Source organism: Micropterus dolomieu, linkage group LG22 (assembly GCF_021292245.1).
Source record: "Micropterus dolomieu isolate WLL.071019.BEF.003 ecotype Adirondacks linkage group LG22, ASM2129224v1, whole genome shotgun sequence".
Classification (NCBI taxonomy): domain Eukaryota; kingdom Metazoa; phylum Chordata; class Actinopteri; order Centrarchiformes; family Centrarchidae; genus Micropterus; species Micropterus dolomieu.
In genome coordinates this window covers 2815152-2827118 of record NC_060171.1, presented here as the reverse complement: position 1 = coordinate 2827118, position 11967 = coordinate 2815152, and the positions used below count along the sequence as shown (strand labels likewise).

At 45.8% G+C, this 11967-nt stretch overlaps 1 protein-coding gene across 5 annotated transcripts in view; it reads left to right on the top strand.

The window, feature by feature from the left end:
• The window catches only part of nup160 (nucleoporin 160), a 19761-nt gene that overhangs the window by 442 nt on the left and 7352 nt on the right, over positions 1 to 11967 (top strand). Inside the window, exons 1-17 of one of the 5 annotated variants that reach the window (XM_046037972.1) lie at positions 1609 to 1701; positions 2919 to 3027; positions 3175 to 3385; positions 3835 to 4057; positions 5304 to 5494; positions 5857 to 6093; positions 6350 to 6447; positions 6568 to 6652; positions 6945 to 7013; positions 7413 to 7496; positions 7595 to 7765; positions 8300 to 8399; positions 8490 to 8655; positions 8737 to 8870; positions 9233 to 9393; positions 9827 to 9963; positions 11875 to 11945. In XM_046037972.1, the coding sequence (XP_045893928.1) occupies positions 1611 to 1701; positions 2919 to 3027; positions 3175 to 3385; positions 3835 to 4057; positions 5304 to 5494; positions 5857 to 6093; positions 6350 to 6447; positions 6568 to 6652; positions 6945 to 7013; positions 7413 to 7496; positions 7595 to 7765; positions 8300 to 8399; positions 8490 to 8655; positions 8737 to 8870; positions 9233 to 9393; positions 9827 to 9963; positions 11875 to 11945 (2338 nt within the window). In that variant the 5' untranslated portion in view covers positions 1609 to 1610. Of the gene's footprint in view, positions 1 to 1566; positions 1702 to 2918; positions 3028 to 3174; positions 3386 to 3834; positions 4058 to 5303; positions 5495 to 5856; positions 6094 to 6349; positions 6448 to 6567; positions 6653 to 6944; positions 7014 to 7412; positions 7497 to 7594; positions 7766 to 8299; positions 8400 to 8489; positions 8656 to 8736; positions 8871 to 9232; positions 9394 to 9826; positions 9964 to 11874; positions 11946 to 11967 lie in introns of those variants that run through there. The other 4 variants (XM_046037974.1, XM_046037971.1, XM_046037973.1 and 1 more) reach the window with 4 other exon arrangements.

Sequence of the window (11967 nt, the reverse complement as noted above, 5' to 3'; positions counted from 1 at the left end):
AGGTCAAGACTCTGCAGTCTACTTACATCTGAAGGACAGAGGACACTCGTTTGAGGACCACCAGGTGCACATTTTAGACAGAGAAGATGGATGGTTTGAAAGAGGTGTCAAGGAAGCATCTACACCAGGGTTGAGAAGCCGTCATTGAACAGAGGAGGGGGTCTACGCCACCACTTACAATGCTGTCCTTTCATCACTTCCCAGGAAACTCAACAAACGTAACCTATTGGCCTCAGGTGAAGATACCAACGATGGTCGTTCAGATGTGGCCATGAGTGGCTCTAACGACCATTACGACTGTTGTTACCACAGCCAGGAGCACTAACGAACCAGCGGTATCCACGATCCTAGCTAACAATCCCAGAGGTTAAATAGCTGAGTTTCCCTACCAGTCAGTCAGAACTGAAGAGGTCTCTTGGATGAGGGACGAAACGTCTTCTAGTATCTTCAACCAAGTCCAGTTGCCCTGGACCTCAACGTTTGTTGGATTATTCAACTTAGCGCAAATTAAAATTGTAATCGTTGCCCAGCACTAGTAATAACTGTTGTATTTTAGTTTCTTTTCATCAAATTTACAGTTACAGTTGTATTCTCGCTCCTTCGTCTTTGTCAGAACAAAGTTCTTTACAAAAATTAAATGTTGATTCGCTCTCTGAGCAGAATAAAATGCACCATCTACTTGGAGAAAATAGTGTCAGCGCCGCCCGAGAGAAAACCAGCACATGACAGCTGCCATTAGTCTGGCCACAGCTCACTCTGCCTTTTGATGTACTCTCTACTTCATCGGTTTGTTAGTTATTTTCAGATTTCACATTTGATACTTGTAATTTTTTCATTAGTATATTGTCATTTCTTCATTGATCCTAAACATAAAATTACTTCTTTATACTATTGACCCATGGCACATACACACTGATACTGTTTTATTTTATTTCATTTATTTGATGAACTATATTAAACTATATATTAAAATTCATCTCTTCCAAGAACACTTTCTTTTATAACACCTCTAACCTCTGACATGCACTTCCTGTGCTATTCTTGTATTTAACTCGTACATCTTTCCCTAGGTATTTACCCCATAGATGCAATATATGTGTTATGAGCTCTTACTAGCATATATTGTCAGTTTGCTTTGTTGATGCTTGTATGTTGTTTCTCAAATGTAAGTCACTTTGGATAAAAGCATCTGCCAGATGAGGAAATATAAATGTAAATGTAATTGTTTTTTTAAACACACACACACTCTTACTGTTTTATGTTATTCATTTAATGAGCTGTATGAATTGAATTCATTCAGCTCATTACACACACAAACACTCACAAACACACACGTATTAACTGTTTTATTTATCTTGTTTTGTTTTTTTTAATGAGCTGTATTTATTAAAAAGTTCTTTTGTATTTTCCTTGGAGCTTTGTTAATACTGTTTTACAGACATTGACGCCAATAAAGCTGAATTGAAATTGAAAATTGAATTTTGAAGTTCCGCGTTGTCTTGAACGCTTCGTGGGTTTGAAAGTTCCGCGTGTTCATGAACGCAGCGTGAACGTTTGAAAGCCCAGCGCGCGGCCGCGCTCCCGCTGACGTCACAGCTCCATGAGGTAAGATGGCGGCGGTGTTGGAGCGCAGCTTCATTGAGATCTGCGGGTTCGAGAGAGAAACTCCGCACCGGTTCCGAGAAGTGACCGTGAACCTCGGTAAGGTTCCCCACAGACCTTCACGGCTCCGGGTTCTCCGGGATCCACACGTTTGTCTCTGAACGAGGGCTGAACGTTGTGACACGCTAACAGCAGTTAGCGCCGTTAGCACGCTGGCTAGTGACGGTTAGCCGGGTAATAATAACAGTACCCTGGTGTAGCCTGGGTTAGCTACCCGGGTTACCTTACCTGGGGTCGTGTTGCTCACCTGTCAAACCGTTTAGCATCATCAGAAACACTTTATTGGTCCCCGACGGCACAGTGTTGTGTCAGTGTCACAGCTAACGTTAAGAGCAGTGAGACATAAAGCGATGGCACGCGCCACAGTCCGTGTAATAAAAAACTTTAACGTGTTTTCTCTCATGCAGCTCATTATTATTATTATTATGATGATGATTAATATCATTATTATTATTAATAAAAGTATTCCAGCAGCCGCTTTACATGAAAGAGAAGGGTAATGAGAAGATACAATAAAAAGCCAAATAATATGAAATAAAAAACAAAACAAATCTATGATAAAAGCTGAGAATAAGTGATTCATATCAGCTGCAGGAGTCTCGTGTGTTACCTGTCAGACTCTCCTTTTAATGTCAGATTTAAACACTACCAAACATCACAGGTTATGGATGAAATCCTCTCCTGATTGGCTGCGGTCCGCTCAGCTGGACAGCAGTGGAGGAAGTGGACTGGTGATGTTCTGCGTCCCATCATGCATCTGAAGAGTCTCAGCTGCTCATCGTTGATTCTGCTTCACTCAGTCACTAAATAACTCTGTAAAGCAGCTGAAAACTTTCTGAAGATCTTTGTGATGTTTGTCACGTGCAGCGGTGGAAACAATACTCCTGCTGTGGTAAATTCCTCACTAAAATGTTACTGAAGTACCTGGTTTTAAAAGTACTTCAGTATCAAAGTAAAAAGTACCACAGATTCCAGTCTGATCTTACAAAAAGCGGCGTATCTTCCCATATTACAGACGCAGAAGATTTAAATTTATATAACAGCAAGTTGAAGTACTGAAAGTAGACGGGGAAAAAAAAGTACAGGAACAGTATTTGTTGTTTCCTTCTTAAACCTGACGTTGGCTCATCACCTCTGATGATGTCGCCTGTTTGGTTTCCCTCTCAGCTGTCAGGTGATCCGGTCTTGTGTTGACGGTCTCTGCAGACGCACAGAGGTCAGAGTGAAACCTTATTATAACTGCTTCCTGTCTGCAGGTCTGACTGCTCTTCCTGGTGGCGTGAAGTTTCCCGACGGCGCCGGAGCATTTCATTATGAGGAGAGCGGGAAGCTGCTGTCCGTCACCAGCAACAGATTCGTTCACTGGTTAGTAGAATCCGCTCCGACCATGAATTATTCACCACATCCAGTATCTCACAGTCAACACGTGATGTTAAATGTCCTGCAGCGGGAAGCTTTTCTTATCTTGTAAACAGTCCGTGTTTTATAAAGGTGTGTTCATGCTGTGTCCAGGTCCACGTCAGGAGACACGCTGCAGCTGGTGGAGCAGTCTCTGGACACCAACCTGCTCAACAACGCCATCAGACTCAAGTTCAGCCACTGCAGCGTGCTGCCTGGAGGCGTCAGCATCCAGGAGACCCTCAACAATGTCATCATCCTGGTCTGCACCAATCAGAGCGTCCACAGGCTGGTGCTGCCTCACCCCACGCGCATGTACCGCAGCGTGAGTAAAGTGTCCGCTAAACCCCGCCCCCGCAGTTACTGCTGCTCACCTGTCAATCTAACCTGCCAGAGGAGCAGCTAAGTGAATGCTGTAAGCCGTCATGGACAAATTTACAGAGAGCAGTGGTGCCAAAAGTTAGTTAGCCTGAACATGCTAGCATTTAGCCATTGGTAACGTCATATGGCGAGGTGGAGCTGCAGCTGTGCTTGTCGCCATCCTCCTCGTGTTGGACCTTGTTTTAACTGCGGTACTTTCAGAACCTAGAAAAATGAGAACAGTTCTCATGACTTCCCTACGCTGAATGTCTGCTGTTATCCATTTCCACATGTTGAAAACTGTTGTTGTTGTTGGCCATCCACTGTCAGTCCCATGATGCCTCGAGTCTGTGGACCAATCAGAGGCTGTGTTCCAGACTGTAGATGTGTTGCTGACCCGTCTGTCCCCTCCAGGAGCTGGTGACGGAGCTCCACATGCAGTCCATCTTCACCGATGTGGGGAAGCTGAGTCTGCAGGACCCCTCGCACAGCGCCGTCATCCCGGGCCCGGTGGGTCAGACGGGCAGTCCCACCAGCGCCACGGCCTGGCTCAGTCAGTCCGGAGAGGCTCACTACGCTCTGGCTTCACCCGCCGGAGGCATCACGGTGGTCACTCTGCCGCCCCACGACACGCAGGGTAAAGACCGGCTGGCTTTGTGTTCCCCCACACCGCACAGTCAAACAGACAGTTGACAGAAATAAATATAAAAGAAATTGGGATAAACAGATGCAAGTTATGGAAGAATAATAAAAAGAATAGAGGAAAAATAATAATATTCAATTTGCAGAGAAAGAACAACGTGGCAGATATTTACATGAGCATCACTCTGGGTTTGTGTTGTGCAGACGTGTTGCAACAGAAGAGAGTTTTGTGGACAAAAAAATATAAATTGACAATATAAAAATAAACAACAACAAAGATTAACAATTAACAACAAACTTATGCAGTGAGCAAGGTTTGTGTGACGAAATGACAAGAGACCAGTGATTGCCTATATTCGGCACACCACTGCTGCAGAATGGATTACCTCCCCACTAAAATGTCACACGATCATTAATATCAATGCGCGAGTGATGATTTTAACTTGCACACATGGTGACACTCAACGCCTGGCAGCACCCTGCGTGAGAGAGAGAGAGCGGGCGGCACAACATGACGGAGAAAAATATTAGCGGTAAGTTTCAGTCTGGCAGGTAACGTGCAGCGTCACAGAGTGTCCGTTAATAAAAGTCTGTAGTTTCCCCAATTGCTGGAAAAGTGAAGGCTGCTAACATCTCCCTTTTACAGCACGTTCTATAGCTGTTATGTAACGTTAATTAGCTCAGCTGTATGTCATTACTAATTACCTGCTTGTCCAGGGTTGAGAACCTCTGGCACAAGCTGAAAACAAACTGGTGTAGACAGACTGAACATCCTGATAGTTGTAGCTCAGTTTTCAGTCTGACTGCTTGCTGTTAAAGAAATGAGGGCCATGGAGCTGAGGTTAATGAGGTAAATTAGGGATTCAGAGTAGTCCTTTTAAGCTAATTAGGAGATGTTTCTTTTGGATTTTAATGCTCAAATTTAATGCTTAGTAATTATCCAGAGATCCTGTATATATAAAAAAAAAAAATTATATATTTTATAATCGCATCGCAGACCTCTGAATCGTAATCGAATCGCGAGGTGCCCAGACATTCCCACCCCTAATTTTAAACTCCACTGCCCACATGACGCTGTGGATCAGTCCTCCTCCTGAAGTGACTTGATCCTCTGTCCTCGTTTGATCTGAGGCTGGTCTGAGGGTTCAGTGTCTGCAGGATCCTGCTGAGCTCCGGTGAGACTGTCTGAACATGTCAGACCTGGTCTACAGCTGAACAGGGACTCTGTGTTTGTGTTGCAGGCAGTGTGTCTGTGCTGGAGCTGAAGAGGAGCTCCATGATGCAGAGGCTGTCCGGCTGGATGCCCACAGCGATCCGTGGGGAGCAGAGTCCAGCAGACCTGGTCCTCAGTCTGGCTGTCAGAGAGCTGGAGGAAGACTCCTTCATCTTCGCGCTGTGTCAGGACCACAAGCTGCGCATGTGGTCCTTCAAGGTGAGACCACAGATCTAACACCTCAGACCTGCAGGAGGCGTTCCACACACAGCAGTTGTTTCATGTTTGATTTATCGGGATGAACATGAAGGTGTTACGCTGTCTTTATAAAGTGCTGCTGATCCTTCACACACAGATCAGACCTGAAGTTAAAACACCTTGAGATCCTCACGTTATGATCCAGTCTGAAACTATTGATCTGACAGATTCAGTTCTTAGACGTCTACATGTGATTTGATTTGTCATCTTACTTTCCTTGCGTTTGACAGTTCTGATGAAGCGTGCAGTAACCGGATGATCCAATATGTGAAGTACTTACTTGAGTTCTGCTTCATTAACCAAGTACTCGTGTCCCCCTGCAGGAGCAGGCGTGTCTGCTGGAGGCGGACATGTTGGAGTACATGCCGGCCTGTAAGGGAGTGAAGCACCTGGCCGGGCAGGGTCACCGCCTGAGGCTGGCCTTCTCCCCCGCCACCGGCCTCTGTCTGAGCGTCTACCTGGCCGTCCCTCAGAGAGGACAGTTCACCGTCCTGCAGCTGGTCGCCACCGACAACAACCGCTACAGCCTCGACCACATCTCCTCTCTCTTCACCACACAGGTAAACTGCAGCCCTGCTGCCTCCTGAGCTCTTTGCATGCGAGTTGCAGGTCCTCTGCGAGCCTCCTGAAACCATCTTAAACACTGACCAACTCACGCTACGTTTCTGAAGCCAAGTTAAAACAATCTTCCAAACAAAAGTGACATTTCAGATGAGGATCAAGTCTCTGAGCTCCTCCATAAAGAATCAGGACCTGTTTTCTGTTCTGACATTTAGATATTTGTATCGTCATGTATTTATTATTGTCTGTCATCAGGAGACGCTGGTGGACTTTGCTCTGACCTCCTCAGACATCTGGGGCGTCTGGGTGGACGACTCCAACACGACTGTTGTAAAATACATCAACTTTGAACAGTAAGTAATCTCGTGAGTGAGCAGGAGAAGATGAAATGATGGACGTGATTAAGAATAAAGAGTGGATCTAAAACTCTCTGAGAAAAAGACTGCCAGCAACTGTAACTGTGTGTTTTCCAGTAACACCGCAGGCCAGTGGAACCAGGTGTTTGTTCAGCCTCCACCAGAGGAAGAAGTCCATCTAGGAGTGGACCAGGACCCCAGAGTAAGACCACTTCCTCACCAACAACCACCAATCAAACAAAACTCTCCTTTCGGGGACACACAGGGAAATTAAACAGATGATTATTTAAAGCTGAACATAGGGCTGTAATTATTAATCAAGTATTCTGACCAATCAGGAGGCTCACAGTGTTTCTGTATTTACTGTTGATGTAAAACATTGCACCCAGATCATCATCCTGACTGACAGGTGATCAGGTATGTCGTCATGGTAACTCTCACTGTTTATTGATCATGTTTACTGTCTGATAAACAAACTGTTTGTGTGTTAACAGGAGACGTATCTGGAGGTTCTCTTCTCACCTCTCCGCTTCACAGCCTCAGCCATAGTTAAAGCTCTGCAGGTGAGAACTATCCACCGTAGGTAAAGCTCTGCCGGTGAGAACTACCCACCGTAGTAGGTAAAGCTCTGCCGGTGAGGGACTACCCGCCGTAGTAGGTAAAGGCTCTGCCGGTGAGGGACTACCCGCCGTAGTAGGTAAAGCTCTGCCGGTGAGGGACTACCCGCCGTAGTAGGTAAAGCTCTGCCGGTGAGGGACTACCCGCCGTAGTAGGTAAAGCTCTGCCGGTGAGGGACTACCCGCCGTAGTAGGTAAAGCTCTGCCGGTGAGGGACTACCCGCCGTAGTAGGTAAAGCTACTAGATCCTGGACTGGAACAGAGGTGTTTGATCCTTCAGCCAGAGAAGCTGCTTATAGTTAGGCGGGCGTGGCAGAGGATGATGAGGTGTGTTGTGTGTTTCAGATCTACCGCAGAGGTTCAGAGAGGATTGTTGATTGGTCCTGGGAGTCTCTGAAGAAGGAGGTGACGGTGGCGGTGGAGAGCGAGGTACTTCACCCTGACATGTTTCAAAGAGGGACGGCTGTTAAGTTTGTCTTGTGATGTTGCAGGCAGTAATCTCTCTCTTCCACCCCCCCCCCCTGCAGCTGCAGAGCAGTGTGACGGAGTTTGAGTTTTCTCAGGAGGAGTATCGGCAGCTGCAGGTGGAGTTCTGGTCCAAGTTCTACGCCTGCTGTCTTCAGTACCAGGAAGCTCTGTCTCTGCCTCTGGGTTTGACTGTGAGCCAGCACACCAACATGGCCTGTCTGCTGAAGAAGGTCAGCCAGCTGTTCATTATGTCGTCATTATTATTATTATTATTACCGTCACAACAACCGTGTTTTTAATGTCGTCTTTATATAATCAGGCAGCTTCAACGTCACTGTTGAAATGTGCGGCAACATCAAGAGGAAGATACCTGTCAACTTGTTAACTGTCTCCTCACATGAGATTAAATTACATTTATACTCCTGTTGTTCACTTTGCAAAACTAGAAACTGGCCTAGCAGACTGCAAAATAAATCGAAAAGCAGAATACTGCATACTAGTACAGTACTATGTACTATCATCTGTGAACCCTCTTTTTATAGCATCCAATAATAAATTAAAACCAAAAGGTATAAACAAACTTGACACACCAGTGTGATAAGAACCTCAAGTCCCAGCCGGTACGATGGAGGAGGCTGGGTTTATGACCTGTACTGCAGCCGGCCACCAGGGGGCGCTCCAGATGTTTTTGGCATGTCTGGTTTCTAACAGACAGCAGGCTCACCTGAGAGAGCCTCTATAAAGCAGTGCTGTTTGTGTTCTAGGGCTTCGTGTCGTTCCTCCTACCGTGTTTCGCTGTGGATCATCTGTACCTGTCCTACGACGAGTACCTGTTCTCAGAAGAGGAGACGCCCATCGCTGAAGGTAACCACACCTTTACCTGACTCGACTCGTCTTCAGTCAGAAACTGATTCTTACTGTAGGAACGGACCTCTTCACCGTCTCTGTCCTCAGACCTGGATCTGGGCCGCGACGTGCTGCAGATGGTTCAGTGTCTGCGGCTCGTCAGTGACGCCGTTTCTGGAGAGATGGCGTACGAGATGGAGAAAGCTCTGGAACACCTGCAGTCACCGGAGAGGGCGGCCGACCTCGTCCTGGAAAACATGCTGTCCAATGACAAGTGAGTCTCCGTACAAGCGGCACTCTGATTGGGTTGGGTATCGTTTCACGTGACTGACAGCTGGCTTCCTGTGTCCCGCAGTGACAGCGTGATCGAGGACATCCAGAACAAACTGCAGGACGTTCGGAACCCGATGGCGGCCATGATGGTCCTGCTGCGGGAGATGGACCTGGAGACGGACTCGGAGGTCGGAGGAGAAGGACCCATCACGCCTGGTAAGAAACAGCTGATTAACTTGGATCGGCGGGGGGGGGTAACCTTTTTATAAATGTTGCTGATGGATAGTGGTAATAAATGATGCCTGTGCGTTTCTTTGTACGGCGTGCAGGCCTACAGCCTAGGTCAGCTGGTTAATGTGCCTAATCTTCGCAGGTCTTTAGACTGCGATGAGATCCTACTTTTGGTGGAAACGCAGCTGAACTGAAACCGTCTCTGAACCTCTTTCTCAGCTGCCTTTTTTTTCCCCTCCAATTTGATGCGTTTGAGAACTTCTTCATGTGAAAATGTGTTTTGTGTATTCTGATATTACCGTTTGGTGTCCTGATTCTGTGTGTTTCCCCTGATCTGTGTCTCGCAGGTCAGAGTCTGAACACCAGGATCAGCCTGTCTCAGCTGTACGGCAGCAGCTCGGCCGTGTCTGTGGTCTGTCAGGCAGTCTGTCACATGACCATGACCCGTGCCCTTTTCTGCAGAGACCTGCTCATCCTGCAGAAACTCTACCTGCGCTTCGGAGACAACGTACGCACCCAGCTTTATAATCAATGTGTCTCTGAAAGTTGAAGCAACTTAATTCACTAACAGTCTGATCTTTGTTGGTCGTTTACAACCCAAAATAAGTCATTTAATTGTTTACTAATTGATAAAACTGTGCTTCGGTGTGCTGATTATCTGATCAGCTCCCCCGTGTTTGATGAGCTGAGTTTACAAGTGAAGCTGACAGTGAAAGATTAGAGCGCCCTCTGCTGGACCGCCAGGCAAACTACCTGAAATACTGTTTAATTTTCATTTTCATTCTAGACTTTAAAGTTTGAATATTTAGTTTCGTTAAAACGAAAGTTTGAATTTCCTTTATTTAATATACTGTGTCTGCAGTTTCAGCAGGTCTTAGGTCAGATTCCAACATGGTTGTTATACTGTAGTCAGCTGATTTTAGTGTGTGTGTGTGTCGCAGGTGTTTCTGGGTGGGGGGGCTCAACTGCTGCAGCTCCAGCAGGACCTGATCCCTCGCAGCTCCCACCTCCTGTCCTCCTATTACCTCCTTAAACACATCAGTCAGAGTCTGGCCTCCGCTGTGCCCGTGGATATCATGTGAGTACACGCACATCAGCGTGTGTACTAGTACACATGCAGGTACACGTCTGCATGTGTACTAGTACACACAGATACACCTTTCTAATATTACACGAGTTCTTAATCACCACAGAGAGTAAAGCGTCGGAGCTGAACTAATCCCTGAGGTCACGAGTTCAGACTCCTCGTCTCTCTGAAGAAACTCTTTTCACCGCTGATGCAGCAGCTCTCACATCAGAACGTGGTCGTCAAGAGTCTTTAACGAGATCCTGATTGTGTTTTTGGTTTGTTTCTATAAATAATATCAGATGTTAGTTCCAGTAAACTCGTGTTAGCAGGTAGCAGGGCTGAACCATTCGGGGGGAAAAAATTCCAGTTTTTCTGCCAGATGTAGAGATGCAGCGATTAGCGGATTTCACTATTCACCGCGCTTTACGCACGGTTAATTAATCGTAAAGGCTCTGTTGCACGGAACGAAACTGTGTGGGAGCATTTCGTGTATACCAAGTCTTACCAGGGCGTTAACTGAAGATGACGGATCACCTGTTCCAAAACTTGAGTTAAAAGGTTCCTGCTAAAGGAGCGAATAACTACATTAAACTTGATGCAGCACCTGCGGATTCACCTCCCAGCTTTGCACGCCCGAGTAAAGGTAGGCCTTATACATTATATTAAATAACTTAGCATGTTGGTAGGGAATTAAATATAAACATGTCACTTACAATCGATGCCGTAGCGGTGAGAGTTGAGCTTTCAGTGCAACATAAACAAACAAAGCAGGTATAAACTTTCAGACCCACCGCAACGACAGCCCCGCTGCGCCACGAGGTCCATTATTTTCACTGGCTTGCGCTGCGCCAGGGTGGTTTGTTGCTGCGTCGTAGTTCAACTTTAGCGCTGAGCAGCTTCCACGCAGTGCAAATCACTTCTTTTCTGAAAGGGCCTTTATGGAAGACAGAACGTCGTCCTCTACAGACCTTCAGTCACTGAACATAAAACGTTACATCCAGTCTGTGCTGAGAAAATGTTGCCAGGTGTAAAACACTAACAAACATCAGGAGCTTATAGACTTTCAGGACTGTAGGGTACCAGTTAACTGCATTTCAGTTAACACTGCACTCAAATCATTTTCACTAAAACACATGTATGGATGAGATTTGAAGACTGTAACAGTTCAGTTTATTCCCCTCCTTTTATAACAATTTCCCCTGGGGGATAAAAGTTAATATTCCTCTTATATTAATAATACTTACATACTATAGAAATATAATTGTTAATGTAATTAAATATTAAAAATGAACTTAAGTCATTACCAGTGTTGTGAAATTAATACATAATAATCGTGAAACCGTGATTATTTCTCTGACAGTAATCGTACCAACAAAATCTGTAATCGTTGCGTCCCTAATCAGATGTTGTGACGACGACTTGATTAGCAATTTATTTATTTGTTTAAGTTTACTGCCAGTCTATTTTTGACGGAAGCCGTGTGAAGCAGCAGATGAAGCAGACAGGAAATCCGACACAGAACGGCATGGAGAATCCGGTCGGTTTTTTAAAATAAAACACCCAGACTCCCGATCGTACATCAACAATAAACCATTAAAACAGACGAAAAGAAACAAATTAACTACATAACCTACTTAACCATAGTAGAATCACAAAAATCAAGGACAACTGAACAAAATCAGATGGGCAGGTCGAGCAGGTCTGTCACACAAGGACGACAACGGAACGAATCTGTAATTGCATGACTGTTCAAAACGGGTCAGATGTATAATGAACCTACATTTTAACTGCCGTCTTCACGATTAGCTATTCGCGTTCTTTCAAATCGCAGTTTCGATTTGAAAACAATCGTTCAGCCCTAGCAGGCAGTAAGAGACATGTTCACAGGTGTGCTGACCTCTGACCTTTGACCTCCTGCAGAGACGCTAACCTGCAGCACCTCACGGTGTTGGAGCTGTCCGACACGCCGACGCTCTCCAGCGGCAGATCAGGTCAGTGAAACTAAACTGTTCT